This window comes from Lineus longissimus, chromosome 17, assembly GCF_910592395.1.
Source record: "Lineus longissimus chromosome 17, tnLinLong1.2, whole genome shotgun sequence".
Taxonomy (NCBI): Eukaryota; Metazoa; Nemertea; class Pilidiophora; order Heteronemertea; family Lineidae; genus Lineus; species Lineus longissimus.
Window position 1 is genome coordinate 11,319,614 of NC_088324.1, and position 23,952 is coordinate 11,343,565.

A 23,952-nucleotide genomic window follows, 5' to 3' on the forward strand; every position below is an offset into this window, starting at 1 on the left:
GTGGAGAGATAGCATCATTTGCAAATCCACAACGTCAATATGCCACACTGTCTTGTGAGTCTCATTGGTGGTCCACGATTGAGGTCAAAACTAACATTTGTAGTTTTTTCTGGCAGCCAGCAATTCTGATATAGTCCCAAACTAATAACCAAAATTTAAACAGCTTTTAAGTTCAAAGTTTTAATTTATTGCAAGATGAGATAGTTGAATGTAAATTAGCACATAGTCACATTATACAGTGGTCTCTCAAAAGATATCGATTTGACTGAATTTGAATCCAAAGACTGGAAGGAATGTTCTATTTGAGGAACCACGATATTTATACACACTCATTTAGCAAAAATATATAAGCGAGCTTTATATATATTTTCCATTAGGAATAGGAAATGGCTTAGCCAGGACAGATATGAAAAATAGGCAGGCAATCTTTTGTTCTGAAAGCTGTATCACATCTTTAGGTCGCATGCACATGGTTTGTAATCCAGGCCTTACAGTATATTGAATAAAATATTTCATAAACATTTCGGTGGGTGATCCATTGTATAGAGTATAAACATCAAAAACGTCTTGAAATTTGCATATCATAACTTTCAGCAGTTGGTGACTGTTTGTCCAAAAGCACTTGGAAAAGAAATTTCCTCTCATTTATCCAACTCCTTAAGACAAAATGAAAAATATAAACATAGTGTCATCTCGGGCATCAAAGAGTTAACTGGTTTGTCCAATTACTAATATTATTTCATTACCAAGCAGGTCAAGTCAAATAAATACATGCATAATAATTATCACAAATAGAAAAAAAATTTCTCAATTGTACAAATGATGAAGGCTAACAGGAAATAAGACTTAAGTGGACTAATCATGTTATCAACATCTATACAAGTACATGAACATCGAATACAAGTGCGTGGATAAATAGTTCAGGCTACCATTTCCTGACTCCCATGGGACTCTGTGTTCTTCAAAAGGAGGTGCTAGGACATACAACTGTGTTACTACTAGCCATCCCCATCATTCTGATGAAAAATTACTGCATTCACGTTTTGGGATGTCAAATTTCATGAGCATTCTGCTACATGTAATGGTTTGTGATATCCCGTGCAACAGAAAAAGTTAACCTCAGTAGTAACGTTATAAAAACACTGTCATACGGCAATGTAACATGATTTCAGCCAACTTCGAATCAAGAATAATACACGTACATATTAGGAGTACCAGCAGAAATGATAGCGATCGACCAAAGTCAATAGTAATAGTAGACATTGAACTAGGTCAAGAGTTGCAGTGGGTGGTGTACATATGCAATTGACCAATTGTTCTAATGTTTGCTGAAAGCCCAAAAACAGCAATGCGCAGTGGTTGACACTTCTGGGTTCACCAATTATCTAACTGAATGACTGGATGGACTTTTTTAGGTCTTGAGGCCTGATTCCACTTCAGCTGCTGCTGTGAATTGGGAGTGGCCCCAGTTATTAACTTTCAAAGCTATCTTACAATGCCTGTGACGAAGGTGAATTGGGCAATCTCCACCACTCACAGCCAAAGTAAAAACAGACCATTTTAGAATATAAGTTTCTTTCAAATTCCATTACTTAACATTGAACATATCACAAGTTTTGCATCAAGACCTCTAAAGTGTTTTCTACAAGTAGCTATTGCATCATAAATTGTAAGATTACCCGAAAGCCACATTATTACCTTTACAAACAGTGTGAGATCTTTACATAGCATACATTTTAGCACCATCAAAGTATACATTGAAATACGTACTTGAATATACACAATATGTACAAAGAGATTATGGAAAATCAGCTCATGATGCAAACACATGATTGTTGTACCAAATTTTTATAAAAGGGTTAAACTGCCCAACTGTGAATGAGTAAGAAAGTAAGTGGTGTAAATGTAAGTACAACTGGGAAGAAACTGTAACAGGCAAGTTAGATACAGCACCATACATCTTTTGATCGGTAGCATTTCAGTGGGGGGAAGGGTGTTTGTGTCCCAAACTTCCCTTTATAAAAACTACCCAATCCCGTTTCCTGATAAGCAATTTCAACCCAATCCCAATGTGATCATCTGCTTGTCCTGAATCCCGCTAAAATGATGGTACAGTAGTACCCTGGAAATCCCGATTTAGGCCAATACTGGCATCCCACAAACGACCATCCCCCTCTTTAAAATAGTTTTCTTGTTTCTGCCAACAAAATACTCTGCAAACACTTGTAAGTTTATTTCCTGGGTAGAAATGTTCCCAATACCTACTTAATGTTTTGTCTGCACCACCATCATAGAGAACAAAATCTGGTACGCCCCGTAGAAATGTGTCAGCGAATTGCTATGGATACCATTTGTGAGAAATGGTGCCATTAAATCCATTAGCAAAATGATATGCGGGTACAACTCAGCCATCGAGGTGTGATCAGCGTGGAGCAAAATCAATGGGATGATGGTCAGAAAATCATCGCAGCACATCACATTTTGGGAATCAGAGCTGATTTCGCTCTGAATCTGGGCCACAATTTTCTGAACCGTACGTACACACTTCGTCATCAATTGGAGTTTATTCAGTGGGATGTACTCTTTCAAGATGGCTTCCACACACGCTATTGCTGGCGCAAACACCTCCATGAACTTTCTGCTCTGGTTTGGTTTGAGTTTGCGTTGGACCAGTTCTGTCACCGCGCGTTGCGGATCACCAGGGAAATCTACAGATTCCTCCGAGCTGTAGCTACCGTTATCAAGAACGGAAGGTTTTATTGTGCCACTCTGCTCACTCATACTTGCTCGGTCACCGTCTTCTGTCTGATTTCCAATGTCCATCGAAGGGTCAGGGTCTTTATCATCTGTGTCTTCTCTCCCGGAAACAGCAGTAGAACAATCTTGATCATTTCGAGACAGTTCATATCCAGACCTTGTTGCAACAGCGCCTTCTGGATGTTGAGAATCAGTAGCGGATTCTGACGAGACTACGTTATCAACTGCAAATTTATCATCTAAGGTTACAAGGAACATCGGATTCACAAAGCCTGAATTGACATTCTTTTTGTTTTGCATATTCCCTCCTTCAATTTCAAATGCATCAATGTCAGTTTCAAGATACGCAGGATTCAGGAATCCTGGGTCAGCTTCATGCTTGTGTTCTCCAAAACTTTCATCATCAACCGACTCCTTTGTGATTGCCACACTATCTGCATCTGCAAGACTTGCATGATCAACGGTTATTTCACCACTAAGATTAGCACCAGTGTTTGATTCATCAGTGCCTGAAAGGCCATCCTTAGCAGTGTCGACACAACCTCCTAAATCTGGACTCAATCCAGAAGGGATATCTTCCTCTTCTGGAACTGTCCCCATCAATTCCTCCGGTTTCCTTGTGACAGTTTTCAACTCGACTTCAACCCCAGTGATTTGACTTTGGTTTGAACTAGCTGAACCGATCAAAGGAGAAATGTTCTGAACCCAAGTAGCAGTGCTTTCATTATCTTTAGCAAGTGGTGGACTGGACCAACAGATAAATCCATCCTCCTCCATCTGCCTTTGAGCAAGATTTTCTTTCTCAAGGGGTTCCTGGACAAAGAAGTTCATCAGCCAACGATCTTCTATTCCAAGATCCTCGGTTGTGACAAGAGATGCATTCTTTTCCAGGTTATTGCAAACCTGGCGGTAATTCAATTTGTACAAAGCCATGATTCGGTCCATTGTATCACGATAGAAATGTCCCTCGTAACACAACCACGTTTTATAGTACACTGTATCAGAAAACTGATCGATTGCTATTTGTAACTCGGAGCTCATGAAGTCGAAATGTGCATGAATCTGTTGTTGCAGAAAAGAAATCTCAGTCCCGATTTGTTTCTGTATGTCATCATCTTCTTTGTTTGGTTCTTCAATGGGCATCCCAACAAGGCTATCCATTCGACGTTTGAAGCTTCTACTTGACTGCGCCCGACTGCGAAGTATTGTAGCAGTCTGTGACTTAATGTCCTCGTCATCGTCACCAGTGATAGTCACAATCGTTTTAAACTCTTTGTGCATTAAACTCCTCGCTCTGTGACGCTGGCGCCGCCTACTGGTTTCCTCCACACCACGATCAAGCATGACCGTGGCTACGTTGATTGCCGCCAGGAATTTATCACGGATCTGAGAGACGAATTCTTGGTGTCGCTTCCGCAATGGGTTGTCCCCTTCCATCAAGAGGTCACCGACCTTTTCAGTCAAGGTCAGCCACTCCTCCGGAATATTCGTATGCCTCAGGATATCAGTGGAGCGCCCTCTTTTTGTACGATCACGAGAAAATCCCACTGATTCCTTCCCGCTTCTTAAGTCCCGCAATGCTTCGTTTATAGTCTCCCTGACGCTTATGATAAACTCTAACTTTGACGTTACAATGAAACGCTTGTTCCGTTGCTCTTGTAACAAGTCATTAACCTTCATATACATGACGTACTGACTTGCTAAATCCTTGTTTCCTCTTGTGCAGACTATCTCTTCATCCATCATCTCACTGCCACGGGTACAAGCCGGTTGCCATTTTATAGCAGACGCCTTATTATTACTCCTTCTCCCCATCGTCTTGAGAACTTGAACAACATTTTCCCGCACTGTAATCAAGTGAATCTGCTTTTCATGTATGCAGTCACGCACCTTGCGCTTCTTCAAAAGTAGATCACCAGACTTAGGTTCTTCTTTTAATTGGTTTACTTCTCCTTGTGCTCGATCCAGCTCACGCGACTTACGTTCAATGTCCCCTTGGATTTGAGTTTCCAGGAGCAGTAATATATCTCGCGGATATACCTCAACCATGCTTATACTCTGCAGCTCGTTCACCATACTTTCTCGCTTCAACTGAATCCCGAGTTTCGTGTTGTCAATATCTTGGGCTTTCTTCTCCAATTCTGCATTCAACCCCTGCAGGACCTTTTCCTGCTGCTTGTAAATGTCCTCAACCTTCCACAAATCTGTCGGTTTGAGTTTGATCGCCGGTAAAATATGACAGTGAAGAATGCGGATGATCAATTTGCTCGAATTGAAAGAGGTTTTCCTTTTCCCGCGGGAAGAACGTGCACGTTCATTCTCCAAGAGGCTTGCTGCCGTGTCAAACAAATCATCGATACCAGTTTCAAAATCGTAGCATTCTCCTTCATAAAGATGCCGCGTGAAAAGGCTGAAATCCACCCCTGAGTCTGAGCGGTCTTTGGTGACAAATGATGTGTCGAGTGAAATCGTCTCTTCCTCTATTGTCCATTTCAAGACACGTTGGGTGCAATCGACAAGGACTCCGGCGAAGACTTCCGCTTTGAACCAGATACCAGGTTCAATTTCAGGAAGGCCATCTGAAAAGAGAAAGACAGGTGTTTTTTTTAATGAAAACCAATTGAGAGAATAAACAATGTTTGTTTAATGGGATTAGCGATGTACGAGTGTCAAACTTCTGATTTAAATGATAATATTTATTAATTGTAACTGGGAATGTCAATGAAATCTGACCAATTCTCTTTTATCTGTTTTCCTTTTGCAACACAGAACATTGTTTGTTGATTTTGTTGTCATTTTCCCTCAAATTATGTCACATATGATACAGGGCCAAAAATGGGCAGCCTAAGCTCCAGATGTTAGGAACACCAAGTTGTATGGCAGGATATTGGAATACCCGAATTTGTTAGCTTAAAAAATTCATTTACCACTACATTAATGCAGGTCTGTCAACCATGGAGGGTTAAGTTTTTCATTCTATGTCAGCCAAAGTGTAGCGTTCTGTTTTCCACAAGTACTGAAGTACATGAAGCACTCTTCACCAGAAATCAATATCAGTAATTGGCCAATAAACATATCAAAACTCAACCCAAAAGATGCAATGTCAACTGGCCGTATAGATTTTTCTGAATCTAAAAGTGATGTCAAGTGTGATTAGATCCCAAGGCCAAGGCCAGATGTACATCTCAGCACATGAAGATAGGTAGATGATAAAACAATAGCTGTAGATTTAATCAAGTACACTGTACATAATACATAGAGGTCATGTCGTCTTGGCTCGCGGTGACACAGGACTCGGGGGGGGGGGTTTGCAAAGTAATTTTGAAAGATGGGCCTACGACGCTCCACGACAGTCGACTCACAGGCAACCTACATCTTACAATGACGTGCAATGACGTGTATTTGTCTCGGCAAAAGTATGACCAATCTGTAAGTTTTATCCAGAAAGGAGCAAGAGTTTTTTTCAGACACCCTGTAGTGTAAATCTTGCAAAATATGAATCAAGTATGTAAACAGTGTTTCATACCTTCTCCAACGGGTGAATAAGAGTCCACTGACGGCAGGTAGCCATCCCTCAGACATATGTTTTTCACCACTTTAATACTTTCCTCATCGTGAATCATTAGATACATATTTAGAGAGGTTTTTCACAACTTTTTCATGTTGTTTCCTGAAACGTCAAGAGGGGAAATCCGGGAACGACAAGGGTGACATCTATCGGGGGAAGTCCTTTACAAAATATTTTCTATCACTAAAAATAAATATGGTTTTTGCCAATTTACTAAGAGTTGATAAGTAAACTGAGTAATTTTGATATTTATTTACCCACCATAAACAAAAATATAACTATTTCAGTTAACAAAAGTTGCTTATTTTTGTGTAGAAATTAGTCAATAAAATTTGTACGTGGTATAAACGATGCTAAATTTTCTACTAAAACTTTAAAGCTCGTCGTAAAACTCCTCCGTTTTAAATTACTAAATTACTAAATTTTGAATCGTTTAAGAAAAATAGCAGACCTTTAACTGTTCTGTTTGTTTATGCAGAACTAAAAAGTTTTCACGGGTAGTTCAACAGAAAAAGGTATATGAAAATCTTTCAACTTTGTACTACTGTCATTTGTACTGCACAGTGCACTGCTGACTGCTGTAGTGTTAGTTACCCTTACACTACAGTTTTAGTGTTTTGGTGTACTGGGACTGACTCTGACGACACACTCCAGGAAGGAGACCACTGATTGCATGCACTATGGCTATGGCAGCCAGCCCCTGAGAGATGAATGAATTACGTTTTGAGATGAATTTGCAGACAATTTAATAGGCCCAATGCTCCTTTGGCTTTATGGCTTTAAATCCATGTTGGTGTTCTTTGTTAAATTACAACATCTTTTATTATAATTTTAGGCATGACAGATCGTAAAATTTTAGATCAAAATCAAATTACCTAAATGGTAAAAGTAAATGTGATGGTTTTTGTTGCAGGGGGTGCGATGGCTGAGAACCGTGAAGATGATGATCTTGGTATTCCTCGAGCAGCCCTCAACAAAATGATCAAAGAACTACTTCCACACACAAGGATAGCTAACGAAGCAAGAGAACTCATATCAAACTGTTGCACTGAGTTTATACACCTGTTGTCATCAGAGGCGAACGATATATGCAATAAACAGCAAAAGAAGACAATATCTCCTGATCATGTTCTAAATGGTACGTTGGAGCCGTTTTCTTACAGGCTGAGTTGATGGAGAACTAACCTTATCAGTCCTTTAGAATTCACCCATTATCAAAATGAATTGAACCCTCAATAGAGCCTTCTGATTGGCTCAGTTGATCTGATCGGATAATCAATTTGGAATAAACCAAATTTTTGGGCTTTCTGAAATCTCATGTAATTGCCAGCAGACTAGTTCCTGCAAGGACCACAAATCTTTTTTATCATTTTCAGCATTGGAAGCTTTGGGATTTGGTGAATATCGGGCTGAAGCACAAGCAGTCATGGCAGAGGCAAAAGCAGTAGCAGCAAAGAAGCGTCGCCAGAGCACCAGATTAGAAAACCTGGGCATCCCAGAGGAAGAGTTATTGAGACAGCAACAGGAATTATTTGCTCAAGTATGTTACCTCTCTTTCACGTCATAAATTCTAACTCCAGTGGTATATCCCTCCATCCTTAAGGTCAAAGAGGATCACTGGTAGTCTTCACAGTCGTGACCTCCAAGGAAATATACAAATAGTCAGTGCTTATGACTGTTGTTTTGCACCTGGAGAGATTATCTGTGTTATGTTTCCTTATCTTTTGGCCAGAGGATATGATTTCCTGATATTTTACATCACACTGGCCGTGATCTCTAGGATTATAATATAATTGGAAAATATTTTTCTAAAGTTGAGTTTCTTCTCTTCAGGCCCGACAAGAACAGGAAGCGATAGAGCAACAACAATGGCTTCAGATGCAGCAGGCGGCGCAGGCAGCACAACAACAACAGATGCAACAACAACCCGCAACAGAGGAAGATGAATATGAATGAAGGTCAAGGTTGAATTGGACGGAAAAAAACTTGTGTGCAGGATGTGGTCATTGCCTTGCTTTTCTGTCGGAAAAGACTAGTGTAATGATCATTGCCTTGTTAAACCCTTGCAATGACTCACAATGATCAGGGTCTTGTTTTACCCATTGGAAAAGACTTATGGAAAAATCGGTCTTGTTTACATGTATCCATAGGAAGATATGAACTTTGATCATTGTCTTGTGATACTCATCGGGAATGGCATCTAGAACGGTCTTTGTCTTGCTTTGCTTTTACCCAAGGGAAGACTTGCAATGATCTGGGTCTTGATATACCCATTGGAAAAGACTAATGGGAAACCATTGCTTGTCGTGCCAGTAGACTGACTTCTACTTTGACCTACGAATACCCATTACATTGGAAACAAATGCTGTGCTGTGTGTTATGGAATTCTGCATTTATGATCCAGGTGCTGTCCAACTCTGAGCAATGACCAAAAGCTGCTTGGTTGGTATTGTCGGCAAGAAGAGAATGTGAACTGAAGGACACTGTTGATGTGAAAAAAATGGTTTTGGTGTCATGTCCTGTAAACAGATGAAGTCAAATTTGCTAAGAATGTAAAGTACCTTTGGGCCCAGCCCCGGTATCATAAAACTTCAAAGGCAACGTCATGAGGTGGAACCTCTTTTATGCTCTATTAATAAGCTGGAAATGAAGACTGTCTCAGATTGACCACAATCAGAGTTTTATAATGCCAGGTCAAAATGTTGATATTTGCAACAGAATCAGAGTAGAATAAAGCTGAGTAGATAAGTTTCTGTATTGTTATATCAATTACAACCTGATCGAATGCAAGGTCTCCCTCTGTCATGAACAGTGGTGGCGGTGATTGTCACAACCACTCTGAATATGATGCTCTCTTGTCACAACCAATCCATCCCATCTAAGGTTGTAACTAATACGGCCCATTAATACTTAATCAGAACCTATGACTTTGATAACCAGATCAGACACCGGAGCTTGGCCCCAGAACTGCCCACTCTGGAACACTGAGTGGAGACTGGTCACATGGCTGAACAACGAATCGTAGAGACCAGCCTCTGGGGTCAAGTCAGAGAGGAACTAGTTACCACAACTAGAGACACTCCAAGACGTTTTGGAGGATACAAACGACCCAGGGATGGGAATATAGGAATGTCACAACCGTATGGTCGGTCGTCCCGCCTTGTCTCCAATTGCGTAGCAGAAGCGACTTCACTGACATCACCCATCCGTTTGTACAAAATGGTTTCTCTGTCTGTTATTATATTAGCAGCATTGGATCCTGTTGGTATATAGATAACTTGGGTACAATCACATAGCAACTGCAATACGTTTCATATGAGACAGGAGACATAGGAATGAGGAACGTCACAACCATACGGTCATTTGGTTCCTGGCCATTTCGGAGCTTGTTGCGATTGCCCAGCGAGCGCAAATTCACTGAGATCACCCATCCGTTTGTACAAATAGTTTCTCTGTCTGTTATTATATTAGCAGCATTGGATCCTGTTGGTATACAGAGAACTTGGGTACAATCACATAGCAACTGCAATACGTTTCATATGAGACAGGAGACATAGGAATGAGGAACGTCACAACCATACGGTCATTTGGTCCCTGGCCAAGTGGCCAGCATCTGCTTACGGTGTGTCACGTGAAGCTGAAACACCCATAATCTGAATGGTGGTAAAGTGAAATTTTTGATATCAATGTTGGTTTGGCGATAATTCCTCTAAATATCATGAAAACGATATTTCCTCTCATCCAGATAACTTTTGATATTTTCATCAATTTCGCTTTAACAGCTTTCAGATCATGTGTCTAAGAATGATTTCTTTCTCATCAGATTGTCTCCACGTCACATCAGGGTGTCCTAGGTTGTGCTTCAACCAAGGGACAACCCTGGGGACTAGTCATTTCTTTCTCATCAGACTGTCTCCACGTCACATCAGGGTGTCCTAGGTTGTGCTTCAACCAAGGGACAACCCTGGGGACTTGTCATTTCTTTCTCATCAGATTGTCTCCACGTCACATCAGGGTGTCCTAGGTTGTGCTTCAACCAAGGGACAATCCTGGGGACTTGTCATTTCTTTCTCATCAGACTGTCTCCACGTCACATCAGGGTGTCCTAGGTTGTGCTTCAACCAAGGGACAACCCTGGGGACTTGTCATTTCTTTTTCATCAGATTGTCTCCACGTCACATCAGGGTGTCCTAGGTTGTGCTTCAACCAAGGGACAACCCTGGGGACTTGTCATTTCTTTCTCATCAGACTGTCTCCACGTCACATCAGGGTGTCCTAGGTTGTGCTTCAACCAAGGGACAATCCTGGGGACTTATCATTTCTATCTCAACTGTTTCTCCCATGCCCTCCCCGAAGAAACATGGGAGCAAGTATTTTTAACATGGGTAGCCCCCTCCTCCAGGAAGTAGAGAAAAACAGAGAAACTTGTTTCTAGTGAAAGAATCACAGATTTATTTCAAGCAGAATTGACCTTGGTATTCTCAGCTATTTACAAAAATTATACTTGTCCATATAGGTAACAGCAACCACGACTACTGATTTTTAAGATGATGTTTAACATAATAATATTCTCATAGCTACATGTAGGTATCATGATGTAATAATTTTGTTAAAATACTTCAAAACGAAACGTAGTAAGACAACCATCAGAAATGTCTGATAACAGTGATGTGGGCAGCACAAGGTTACGTCAAACAATGTACACAGGTATGTGGTAGAACGTCTTTGAAAATCAGGGACTAGAGGGGTAGGGGGGCTAATGTCTCCCAAGGGTCACAAAAGAGGTGTTTTTAAAGCAGATTGTTCAGACCTATGGTACTTGCCCCCCCCCCCCCCATGAGCAAAAAGCTAGCTACAGGCCTGTAAGTAACAGGAAGCAGCCTAACAGACTTTGACACAGGAACTATACAAAGGTGATACCCTGGCATGCTCTTTTTTCTGTACTTGACTACTCCATTACTTTTAAGATGCGCCTCACAGCTTGCTATTCATACAAAACGAAATATAGGTTACACTCGAGCTTCTAGCTTCAAGTCTGGGTTTGTATCAGGGAGATTTATACCTTTGATACTCATGTTAAAACCTGTAGCTCAAGCACATGGTTAAAGGATGAGAGAAGAGGCACAATTGGTCAAGCTATTATCACATACATTAGAAAATATACAAACATTTCAAAGGAGTCTTGAGTGAATATCATGTAATTAAGAAGCACAAAATGGTTTTAGGGAGACTACAGACAGGTACAAGGTAGGTCATTAAGTTACAAAAGATCACCCATTTTTAAATGGTAAAACAATGGCACTGAGTCTCCTCATGACTCTGAACTTGGACAGCTAAACAAAGTATTTTCATATTTTGCCTGAAAATCAATCCATAATCTCTGTCATTGATGACAATTGTCAATTTTTGAATATATTTCCTACGAATATCACATTCAATTCAAAAGTTCACTTCATGCGATATGCTCCGTGTCTTTGGCCCATAATTGATTCAACTTCTGACCTTGATTATTTCGATTTGAACCAGTCAAGGTCATCATCGTCGTCGTCATCTCCAAAGAGTGGAGGGGGTGGAGGCTGTGGTTTTACATCCTGCAAGTACAAGTAGCTGTAAGGTTAGGTAAGTGATAACAATGGCTGTTATAAAAGATCTCCACAGCGTAACTTTATGTACTAAGAAACTGCTCTTGCAGTAGACTAAGTTTTTTTGTCTTTGTGGGAAGCATATCTTATCCTAAAATATTCAGGCAATCACCACTTCTTCCATTTTGGTGTCAATGTTGACAGTTCTTGAGGGAGTGCTTCAAACAGAGGCTAAAACTATCTTTTTTCCCCTTGCCTGTGGGATTTTTGCGACCCAGGCTAATTACCTCATCTTCAGTGTCATTCTTGTCCTCTTCAATCTTCTCTTTCACCGTTTTAGTTTTACTGCTGCTCCGATCTCGCTTGATATCGACGACCGGCGTCTCCTTCTTCACGGCAAACCCAATACCAAATGGATCTGCCTCATCATCGCTGTCAGCACCAAACAAGGGCCTGTGCAAAAAGAGGAGGCAAGCTTGAATGATGTGACAGATTTAAGATAGCAAGAGCTGTCTGCAGTGATATCACCACTCGCAGAGTCTCCCATAGCAATTACAGATGGTACAGTTACGTAACCTGGCCCTTGTCACCTCAGCAGATACAGCAGATGTCCTAGGAATTATGAGCTTTACAGGCAGAGTGCATCAGTGCAGTGACTTCCACCAGTTCCAAATATCAAAAGACTACCTACTTGTGATCATCAACAGGAGGTGGCACTCGACTAGAATCCTCAAACTCCATTGAACTCTCCAACTCTGACACATCCTTGGAAGGATCAAGGGTGTCTTTCTTTGGCTCTTCTGTTAACTGTTGTGGTTCTCCCGTACCGAGGGACGTCTCTGTTTCAGAAGGATTTGCATCACCTTCACTAGAGGAAGCTATAACGTCTATTGTTGGAAGGTCGACTTCTAACACATCTTTTTCTGAAAATTTCCAGAAGCTTTTAAGAAGGTAACCAGTAATATCTTTTATGTCAATCGGAGGAATCAAACTGCCCCACCAGGCTAGGTTATATGCCAATATCACAAGATGGCTGTGTGTTTCCAATCTAAGTTATAAGCTTGCCAATGTCAAAAGATTTCCTGAATGAGAAGAGGTACTGGGCAATAAGCATTGATCTGTGAACTTTAGAAGCTAGGCAAACATGTCTGAGGATGAAAGGATTGAGGAGGTCTAAATTAGATTCCAGTCAGGCATAGGTGTGAACATACCAACAGTAGACCACACCACAGTACGTCAAACAATTTCTGAGAATGCTCTACATACCATCAACATCCACTTTCTCCACCAGACTGCCCACAGGAGACTTCTCATCGACCACCGGAGACGCACTACTGGCATCAACAAAAGCATCATCAGGACTTTTTGTGCCCTCCAACCTCGCTTCTGAAAAATATCAAACACAAATATGTGACTTTTCATTTGCCAGCTCAATGCTAATGCAAAGACTAATGCAAACTTGAAAGTTACAACATTTGAGGGGGGGGGAACTACATCATATTATTTAAAGATTTACCTGATCCTGAAGTATATAGTTCCTCATCGCTAGTTTCTGTCACTTCACCATTTACTGCCATTACATCTTTGGAATCACTCACATCTGGAAGCAGAACAGATTTTAAAGTCTCACCAAATAAAGCATCCAAGATTTGAACCCCAGTCAACAACCCTACCAGTTTCACCCACAAACATTGGATGCTAACAATATGAAGATGAGGATGGCTATCAACCCCCTTCCTGATGAACCCCAAAATATCTAATCAAGTCCTTTTATAGTTCAATTACTTTTGTGACGATCCCTGTGATGACGGCAAGTGACCCTTCTCACTCGACTGGACAAATGTAATGTCGAACATTGGTCATCACAGTTCCTAATCGATAAGACTACTTTGAGTTGAGAATAGATTTCTGGTAACAGTAGACCAGCCAGAGCCATGTGCTTCATCAAATGACAAAAACTACCTTGGAATGTATCAATATCAGTCACGGGGGTCATATCCTCTGACATCACCACATCACCGGATGCTGCCACCTCTTTGCTTGAACTGACATCATCAGGCACTGGTGCTGCCTCCTCCTGGACAACATCAACAGTAGGAGAGACTGGTTCTGCCACCTTGTGGTCGCTAACGACTTCATTAACGACAGGCTGAGGTTCCTCCTCATCTGATGAAAAGTCATCATCACTCTCCGATTGAATAGATTTTATCGGTTCCGACACGCTGTCTTGCGCAAAAGAATCTCCAGCGGATTTTACTGGGCTTTGACTGGCTTCTTGCTGTGTTCGGCTTTCTACACGTACACTCTAAAAGAAATAAATTAAAGTTGCAATATGGTCAGTAGATCATTTCATCAGTACTATTAGCCAGGTGGCACTTATACAAATCTTGCATGTGACAGTGACATTGGGAATGAATTCAAAATTTTTACTACCGGTAAGTGTAACTCAGCAGCTATTGTGTGGGAACTTAAAAATGAAGCAATACTGTTCAACCCACCGCAGCCCTCAATGGTGTTTCCGCCACAAGCTCAACTTTTTCTTCATCCTCCTGTTCAGATTCTTCGGATTCCTCTTCGGATTCTTCTTCTTCCTCGGAGCTTTCTTTGTCTCCTTTACTCTCCTCTCCACTGGATAGTTTCAATGTGGTTTCCTGTAAAAAATCCCAACACAATAATCAGCAAAGGTTTTGAAAATCACAAGGAAATTAGATCCAACAGTTTGTGTGTACCTTCTAATGTATATCTGTAGCGCCCTCACTACAAGCACTCTGTAAAAATGTCTTGTTTTATTGTTGGCCAACAGTAATTCATGCCACTCTTTTTGCATACCTTTATAATTTTCAGCAGTGCCTGCAATATATCCTTCCCTAAGTACTTCGTATTCACATCAAACTTGGCCCGCAATCCATGGAAGACAGTATTCATGATCTTCTTGACCTGCGCCACCATGGCCTCTCGATCCACTGCAGCTTCCTCTAGAGGCGGCCTTTGAACGGATATACTCGCTTTCTCAATGGCCTCATCGCGTTCCTGGATTATCTGAGTAATACGTTCCTCATACCGTTTCCGCAGGGTGGCCATTTTCTCAGTCAATTCTTCATTTTCGTCTGTAAGTTCTGTGATCCTGTCTTCATACTTTCCTTTCATTGTCGTGGCCTGACCTTGTAATTTTTCATGCTGAAATGGATTTTACGAAATAAACATTTGACAGACAGTCAAATCCGACCCAAACCAGAACTTTTATACTCCACGTGCAGGAAATCAAGAGATTCTTCAGGTTCTTCTCGTACTCAGGAATTTAGGATCAGACTTCCAAATTCTGAACTCAACAACGAAAAGAGAGCAGTAACACGAAATATTCATCATATTAAAATAACCTGTATTGAAGTTTCATGCCATATGCACAACTCTTGCCAAGCTACACTTGTGAACATCCCTAAGGATGATTTGACACAAGTTTTCGATGTGAACAATCAACGCTCAATTGGACTGAGAACAGCAAGGACTGGATATAAACATGTCCAAACTTAATATTGAACAAAAGGACCAAATTAGTGGTTATTCAAATCACCTTTAGTTTCCATACTCCCATCTCTTCCAGCTGTTCTTGGAGATTGGATAGTTGCTGGTTGCTGTGGCCATGCTGAGACTTGGCACTAGTGAACTGGAGAAAAGCACATGCAGACAAGCGGTTAGAGCGGTCCGACGAGACGAGCAAAACATGCGACAGGGACAGGTGTTACAAGTTGTTGACACCGATGATGTCACAACATGACAAACACAACGTAATACAGAAACAGGCAGCCAGATATAAACACGTCCTGAGGTTAAATACTGTAAACCCAGTGCTGGATACCTTTATTTTCACGTTTACAGATGATAAAGAAAATATATGTCTGCGAAAAAGACTCTATTTGTATTGGCAGTCTCTTCCTGCTTCATTCTAACGTTCTAAAATTTCAAACTGAAAGTCTGAAGCAGGATGGTAGAACAAGAGATACATAGACTACAAGGTCACTAAAGCAGGGAGGGATATTTATCTAAAAAGCTCTCATACACGAACAATTGGCTTTCACCTACCTTTTCCTCCATTTCCACTAATCTGTTCTCCAACTGTTGTCTCTCCTCTTGAACATCCAGCATCGCCCGAGCATGTTTTTCTTGTGTTGTTGCCAGCATTTTGTCATATTTTGCCTGCCATTCTGAGTTTAATTCTTCTTCTATTTGGCTAAGCTGTAAAGTAACAGAAAAACAAATTACATAAAACTACCGGTAAAGTAAAGCCTCATTTTAAGATTGCCTGTAGGAACATGGCTAACGATTTCAACTGATCTCCTAATCATGTTGAAAAACCTTCCCAGTACCACCAACCTATGAATTACAGCTTGGTGCTTAAGCCGAACATATATACAGCTATACAGTGAGAAGTTGCTATACACATCGAAACCTGCTGATCATTCTTAGATACCTTTTCGCTAGTATTAGACGTTGTTGACATCTTAACCTTACGCAGCTTCTCCCTCAAGTGCGACAACTCTTCTTCATGCTGCGATTTCAAATCCTCGACCTCCTCCTCAAAGCGTCTTTTTTCCGTCAAAGCCTTTTTCTTGCGTTCGCTTAGATTTTTCGTTAGCAGTTCATTGGACGTTTTCATGTCTGAAAGTTCTTCTTTGACGCCATCGATTTTAGATTCAGCGGCTTTACGACTAAGTTTCTCCTCTTTGTGTAATCGCTTGACGTCTGTTAATTGATCTTCAAATTCTGTAAATAAAAGATAACAGGAAATATCACACACTGATTGAAATCAGTGCAGCATCAGCTATTCTATAAGGTTGCATACAAAAATACTCCCTTTGTCAGAATCGGACAATACATTCCCTGGTATGTGCCAATTAAAGCAAAATATTTTCAAATCTAGGCTTTTTCTCATGCACTGCCATTTTTGCGTGGAATGACAAGATATAAGACCAGAGCATTTCAACTCACCGGCCAGCTGAGCTCTTAACTTTGACATCTCATCCCCCTTTCCCTGTCGCTCACTTAAAGCATTGTCTAATTTCTGTTGTAATTCTATCGTTGTCCGCTTCAATTCTCCTTTCTCCAACTGCAGTGTACTGATTTGACTAGTCCTTTCACTCAAGTTGCTTGTTAATCGTACTTTCTCCTGTTCAAGTTGTAGAACCCTTGCCTGGGATTGTGTAGCTGTGGATTTGAACGCATCGTTCCTCTCTTCTATAAATGTATTACGCTTTTCAACATCCCTGAAGATGAAAAAACAGAAGTTAAGAAAGAATAAAAAGTCTTTTTTATTCTTTACACGATACTATTTTTCCACAAAACCTGACTCAACTATCAAGAAGTGTATTGTACCTGAAACTGTAAGATCATCTTTGCTACCGTATAATATCACAGAGACAACTTTTCTGACAGTCTGGTGAAAACGTTTAGAGACCTTATAAAAATCTTACGTCTGATTCCTAGTGAGAAGTTCTGCTATTTTTTCATTCTGGCTCTCAATCTTTTGACTTTTCTCGAATAAATCTTTCTTCAGTCGATCGTTGTCTTGGACGAGGCGTTGGATATTCTGCATCAGCATCCCAGCCTCCATATTTGGCATCGAGGAATGTAGCGCCAACTGCTGGGCATTCAAGTTACCAGCATTCTGCATAGAGTCCATCTGAAATATAAACTTTGAATGAAAGCGACATCCACCGAACAAGATTTGCAGTTTTTCAATGAGAACAAATTTTCAGTGTGTTAAAAGCTGTCATAAGAACTGGTCTTACGTGCCAAAATAAGCTTCGAAAATGCTTTTCTCTGGTTCAATTTTGAAAATTCTAACTTCCAAAGAGAGCTCCAGCACACATCTTTCCCATTAACCTTTCAGGAGGAGAAAAAACGAAAATCTGATCCTTAAATATAGGAAATGTCACATCCCTGGACCACATATCTTACACTAACAGTTGATTGTATTACCTTTTCCATAATCCTATCTATTTTGTCCGACACTTTGCCTATGGAGAGGCGCACTTCTGTGCTTTGTTGGCGAGCCTCAGAGAAAAACACCGGAAGATTTGCATCTGACTGAGACTGTGGTGGTGTTGCGGCAGGAGGTGGGGGTTGCACTGGTACTGGGGCAGGGGCTGCAATGCAAGTAAACAATGTTAGGACTATTGTTTGATGGCAAGAGGACACCACACTTATAATGAAATGAGGAGGCAAACTCCTGTAGATAGTGACGCTAGTCAAGTATCTTTTCAAGGTCAAAAGCTCTTGACGTCCCTCTGTTGTCTGTTGTTTATTTCAAATGACATTACACAATGTCAGGCGGGATGAGCTAACAGAACCAAAAATGACATATGTCACACTCCCTAGTGGAGGATGATGGAGCACCGACCTTGCTGCATCTGTTGCTGAGGAAATGCTTGATTATACTGTGGTGGCTGCTGGCCGTACACAGGCTGCTGGAAACCCTGCTGCATCGGCTGAAACAGCGCCAACTGCGACGTCTGGGCCTGCACCCCATGCATATTTTGCAGCATCGCCTGCTGAGTCATCATATTCTCGGCGATCTGTTGCTGCGTCGTCATGGGCTGTTGCATCATGGGATTCATTTGTACCGGCATGGTCTGTTGTTGGTGTATCACAGGTTTGTTCGGCAGGGCTGGTTTGACATGTGGGCGGGATTCCATCACTTGAGGTGACTCAGGTGACTCCTAGGAAAAGGAAAGTAGAAATGTTATTCAAATGAATTGAAATTCTCATGTCAAGAAAAATAGTTTGTTGGCTGTGAAATGGTACCCCCTTCCTATTCCTTCAATGAAAGGGTACATGATTCAACACAACACCCTGTCATGGTGAGAACACACACTAAACCAACCCCGTCATGACCCACTGTGGACTTATATATGTACACCGATACCTAACAGATGTGTGTATGTGTATGGATACTCAGCCAGTACTCACTTGTAGCCATCACCAGTGTACAAATGTTTAAGGAGTCAGAATTTCCTTGCACTCAATATCCACAAAATTATTCAAATTGGTGTAAAATGGCCAATCTCTCACATAACGGATCATTTCCTGCTTTCCATTGTTATGTACAGTAAAGCAATACAGTCACCTGAACACACACACTCAGACCTACAAATGGACAATCTATATGATAAATGCGTGTCACCTGACTAACACAATCTCCAAGCCATGTGATGCCATGAGGCCTAGTCCTATTTTTCAACTTATCAGTTCATTCATGACACCGTATTACATTCATAGTAAGTCTCCTGCCCCTCTATTACGATAATCAGATGCTGACCCAGTTTTTTAAATTCTTGATAAACTATGACTTGCTTACATGTAATCAACAGGTCAGGCTGGTTCAGTTATATAAGTTAGGGCGAGTTATCAGTTGCATTGTTCTGGACTGACAACAAGAAATACTGGGCTTTTAACCCTAATTTTGGGTATATGAAATAACAACTTGTCTCATCCGTATTGTCACTGGCACAGACAAGCCTCAAAAGAGATACAAACTTCGGTAAGATATGAGATAGGCTACATTCTGGATTGTCCTTTTCATAACTGACACAAGCAAGATTAACAAGTGACACACACTTATGACTCATACAACAACCTACCTCTGCTGAAGCATCTGTTGCCTCATCATCTCCATCATGTGACTGTGACTGAGCAGACGGAATGATCGCTTGACCCAAATTTTTCATACGGGAAAGAAGACGAGCCTTGTCACTTTTCGGAGCCTGGAAGTAAATAAGGCAATCTTCATTATAATTATCTAGCTATCCAAACTGGTGTAGTTATTTGGGCAATATTCAAAAACCTTGGGTTCTATTCCAATGCAGATGAAAGAGAGTCAGGAGATACTTGAACACCATGGCCACATAGCCTGAGACAGACTTCATCATAGGAGACTTCGGCCAAGATGCTTTCTTTGTCAATGCACAGCAGGCCTGGTGTTTTCCTAAAGAAGATATTTTACCTGTGATAACTGTTCCGATATAGATTTTGATCGACCTTTCACAGTCTCCTCAGGTTGGTCTAAGCTGTCTCGAGTCGGCAAGGCAGGAAGAGGGACAGCATTCGTCTCTGGTGATTCACGGTCTCTTGAGAACTTAACCTAAAGAAAGTGAAGGATAATGTGTCTGAAAAAGGTTTTAAATCATGGAAACTGTGGAGACTAGAGTTGATTTGGTTGAGAACAGAATAGTGTTTATAGTGATAACTGCCAGGTATAGCGCTTTTGATGATGTGTGAAGACTTATTTTCTCTTGAAAATATTTTGATAATTTACTCGCTGGGATTGTTATTGGTAGATATCAGCTACAAACCTCAAACCACAGGTTTCTTTTCCTATATAATTTCCTTGAAAACATTTAGATCTTAAAACTTCAAAGATGATCGACCCATGATCTACTGAAGAGAATTCCAACTCACCCTTCCGATTTCTGTCTCAAATATAAGGGTAGAGTTAGGCGGGATGCGGTTGCTCTTGCCTTGAGCTCCATACGCCAGGGATGGTGGGACAACAAGAAGACGCTTGCCACCTTTGCACATTCCAACGACACCCTCATCCCAGCCCTGAAAAATAATTGGGAATGAATAAAAAAGTTTGTATCAGAAAATAACAAATGCCATTTCCATCATTTTGCCTTTTTTATATAAGAGGTAAGTATTACAAGGTCAAAGCTTATGCCAGAAGGACCAACACTCACCTTAATGACTTTGCCTTTCCCAATCTTAAACCTATATGGTTTATCTCCAGACAAATTGCTATCAAAAACCTGTCCAAACATATAATTCTGAAGGAGCCATCCAGTGTAACGGACCTCAACTGAGTCATCATTTTCAAGAGCTGGCCCTTCGCCGAGATCAAGATCTTGGGAAACTAATGCCTCCTGGCCTGGTGTCCAGCAGTTGGCTATGCCTAGCGCCACCTGTTTGGCAAACTCTATAATGTCTGCATCGGTGTCAAACAACATGGACCAACTTTGGCGGGAATCATCATAGAATGTTGCATATCTATTTTTCTGGACCTGAAGAGAAAGATGACGCATGGAGTACATTTTGATGAAATCTTCCTGGAGAATCTATTGCACAACTTGAGAGATTCAGGTAGGCCTTCCAACTCACATGTACGAGATGGTCTGTCATGGGTAAGGGATTCAATAATGTTGGAAAAACTGCTATAATGAAATATGCTGTGTTCGAAGAGGGTGTGACAAGACTGAAGCATCCACAACATGCTAAACTTACTGTCAATTTAAAGTTGGCTGATATCTTGGCGCTGGTCAGGGGCTGTGTTTTACTGTAGTAGAGTAAAATCTTGTACTGCAAATAAAAAGTAGTTGATGTACAGGTCATTATTGTCTCAACACATTGACTAGTGTTTTACAGGGTGTCACAGATGAGAAAGAAGGAGAGTGTTAGTCAGTTTTGCTATCTAAAGTACATAGCTTCAACATTGATTGCAGTGCAATCACATAACAGATCTTGCAACTGAGCAATCTGTGAGAATTCAAAACTTCGTTCAAAAACATGGTGACTTTACATGTGGTGCTGTACGAAATCAACAAAACTCACATCTTTGGATTGTGGATGTCCTAACACAGCTGCTCCTACTTTTCCTTGACTTGCATATTGATTATCAACACTGAAGAAGAAAAGTTATTTCATGATTGATGCAAAATGAAAAGTGCAAAGTGCTATTCTCAAAGCAATCTCTGTACAAGAATCACAGACCAAAGGCAGGTTCTGTCTCAAATAGCCAGAATGGCATCAAATATAAGACAGCATGGCCTTAGAGTTTCAATTTGAATCACAAAACATGCACACTGTTCCTGTAGATTTACGATTGTATAGAGAAAGATGAGCTATCATTGATACTTAAATTCTTAGTTTCATTTCATCAGCTGAAAACACTATTTCCCCACAGTTCATGGCGACGTGTCATACTTCTACATCTCCTTCATCCCATTCAAGGGACTGTTAATGACCTTATGTATCTGAACTTTTCTGCCAACTACACCTACTATTTATATGCATGAACAGCACATGCTTTCATCAGTGAAGAGGCTTGTCCACCACCACTCTGCTGAGCTTGGGGAGCTTCTGCAAAAACACAGAAATATTTCAAACAAATGAATTGGTTATCATGACATCTCTTTCAAATGACAAAGCTCTGAAACAAGTTTGAAGACATGAATGACTAAACAGACTCCGAATCATCAGACAGTCACTTAAAACATGTACAATGACAATCCTATTCTATCCATCCAATAGTTGTTTTGCAAATTAAAACAAATCAAGGAATACAGATTGTACAATAGAATGCAAGTGATTTTATAGCCTTTCCAAATGATACTGTAACAATGCTAACATACCTTTCTTTGGCTGTTTTGGAGCTGTATACTTCAATGATTCATTGCCGCCCTGGCCGCTAGCTTTGTCTACTCCAAACAAGTTAGCAAGCTTGGAGCTGAAATAGCAGATAATCAACCCATTAGTAAGCTTCAGCTACTAGCACAAAATCCAATGAAATATTGTCCATAACTGTATGCAATGGTATACATTTATTACAAATAAATGCATGCACAATAATGATAGTCGTGTGGCGTTAGCACTGTTCATAGCCCCAGGCCTACTAATGTATACTATACACAACACATCACAAGCATTTTAATATTTTCTAACTTTACTTGACCTCGGCTATTTTCAACATTGAGGCCGAGGGGGTAACCACAGGGTCAGGGATGTCAGGGGCACATGCCACTGAGTCATGCGTCAGTTATAAGGGGTCTAGTAAAAGGGTTCAGGCAGAAGAGAAACCCTTCATGGACATTTTACAATCTCAATCTGACTGATCAAGACAAAAAATTCGTCTGCACAGTCAGAACAGAACATATTTTGTACATTTACCTGCTACCACCAGACATGAAATCATGATCATCTTCGTCACCACCTAAACTAAACATGTTGGCACTATCTGGTAGTAATCATGGTCCAAATTAAGAAGAAATTAAGAGAAATTTCAGATCAAAAGTGGGCGATTCGAAGTCATGAGCTTTCCACTTCCGCATAGGAGACTGGTACTTGGTATGATATGTATAAAAAATGTACATTTTATGTGATGTCGAACTAGTCTGCGTACTTGTCGTTCGTGTACAAATGCCTGAAAATGCTTGGAGTTGAAGATGAAATTTGAATTTGAATGTATACAGTTTTGAAAAAATCCACTCCTTCCTCGACGGCAACAGCGGACCACAGCATGTGCCACAGACATGGTTGTGACTGCGAAATGAATAGTGTCGTCGCGGCCGCGGTCATTACAAATGCCTGAAAATGCTTGGAGTTGAAGATGAAATGGTACATAAAGTGTCATCTTCTTGGTGTCAGTTCCTTCAATAGCCCATCCGACATCAGAGTTACACAATCTCCGCATTGCATTGGCGAACTTTATTGTAGGACTACTCTTATGGTTACACCATGTACAGTAGAGACACCAGTGCTCACACACACGAACTAAAACGTCTGAAGACAGATTGTGATATTGTCTCCAGTATCAAACCACGCAGGCAAAGCAGAGTTGGTCATTTATGGTATAACCTAAACTCCGGAGGTAGCCCATTCGTCATCCTTCTTACTTTCTTCATGAGATAAACGAGGCTGATCTACTCCGTCCGTGCATGCACTGTACTCAAGCTCTACCAGCGCAGGCACTCGTCAAAGTCACTTTCCGCGTTCACAGACTCCGGAGCCGTCTACGTATATACGCGTATCTATGAGACCACAACAGGTAAACTGATGATAAATTTTAATGGACAATAATCATTTACAGTAATATGAACTCTATACTTCCAAACATCATAAGAATGCATTATTTGAACAAACAGCCACATATTTCTGACGCGACAATTGACTGAGGCTTATAAAAAGACTGTAGATCGGTTGGAGGACAGTGTCCATTCGAGAGAGCATTCCTTTCTATCATGTGCCTTTAGTATTTAGTGCCTTAGGTATTGAAGGTCC

At 40.8% G+C, this 23,952-nt stretch overlaps 3 protein-coding genes across 4 annotated transcripts; 1 reads left to right on the top strand and 2 right to left on the bottom strand.

Moving 5' to 3' along the window:
* Positions 1-179: 179 nt before the first annotated feature.
* On the bottom strand, positions 180-6,470 carry LOC135501212 (uncharacterized). Its single transcript, XM_064793144.1, has 2 exons — positions 6,284-6,470; positions 180-5,336 (listed from the first exon to the last, which is right to left on the bottom strand). Exons 1-2 carry the CDS (start codon positions 6,387-6,389, stop codon positions 2,266-2,268), a joined length of 3,177 nt encoding a protein of 1,058 aa, XP_064649214.1. The 5' UTR covers positions 6,390-6,470; the 3' UTR covers positions 180-2,265.
* A 128-nt stretch (positions 6,471-6,598) lies between these two features.
* On the top strand, positions 6,599-9,073 carry LOC135501213 (protein Dr1-like). Its single transcript, XM_064793145.1, has 4 exons — positions 6,599-6,840; positions 7,239-7,463; positions 7,702-7,865; positions 8,159-9,073. Exons 2-4 carry the CDS (start codon positions 7,247-7,249, stop codon positions 8,279-8,281), a joined length of 504 nt encoding a protein of 167 aa, XP_064649215.1. The 5' UTR covers positions 6,599-6,840; positions 7,239-7,246; the 3' UTR covers positions 8,282-9,073.
* Positions 9,074-10,750: 1,677 nt separating this feature from the next.
* On the bottom strand, positions 10,751-22,995 carry LOC135501282 (FK506-binding protein 15-like). 2 transcript variants are annotated; one of them, XM_064793313.1, is made up of 24 exons: positions 22,843-22,995; positions 22,308-22,402; positions 21,957-22,035; positions 21,508-21,577; positions 21,181-21,255; positions 20,640-20,960; positions 20,362-20,505; positions 19,907-20,044; positions 19,545-19,667; positions 18,305-18,623; positions 17,884-18,050; positions 17,376-17,584; positions 16,894-17,168; positions 16,376-16,668; positions 15,988-16,140; positions 15,479-15,571; positions 14,737-15,084; positions 14,406-14,558; positions 13,870-14,212; positions 13,424-13,507; positions 13,174-13,293; positions 12,599-12,830; positions 12,195-12,360; positions 10,751-11,916 (listed from the first exon to the last, which is right to left on the bottom strand). In XM_064793313.1, exons 1-24 carry the CDS (start codon positions 22,896-22,898, stop codon positions 11,833-11,835), a joined length of 4,140 nt encoding a protein of 1,379 aa, XP_064649383.1. In that variant the 5' UTR covers positions 22,899-22,995; the 3' UTR covers positions 10,751-11,832. The 2 variants fall into 2 exon arrangements, with proteins under 2 accessions (XP_064649383.1, XP_064649384.1); XM_064793314.1 differs by lacking the exon at positions 15,479-15,571.
* Positions 22,996-23,952: the final 957 nt, after the last annotated feature.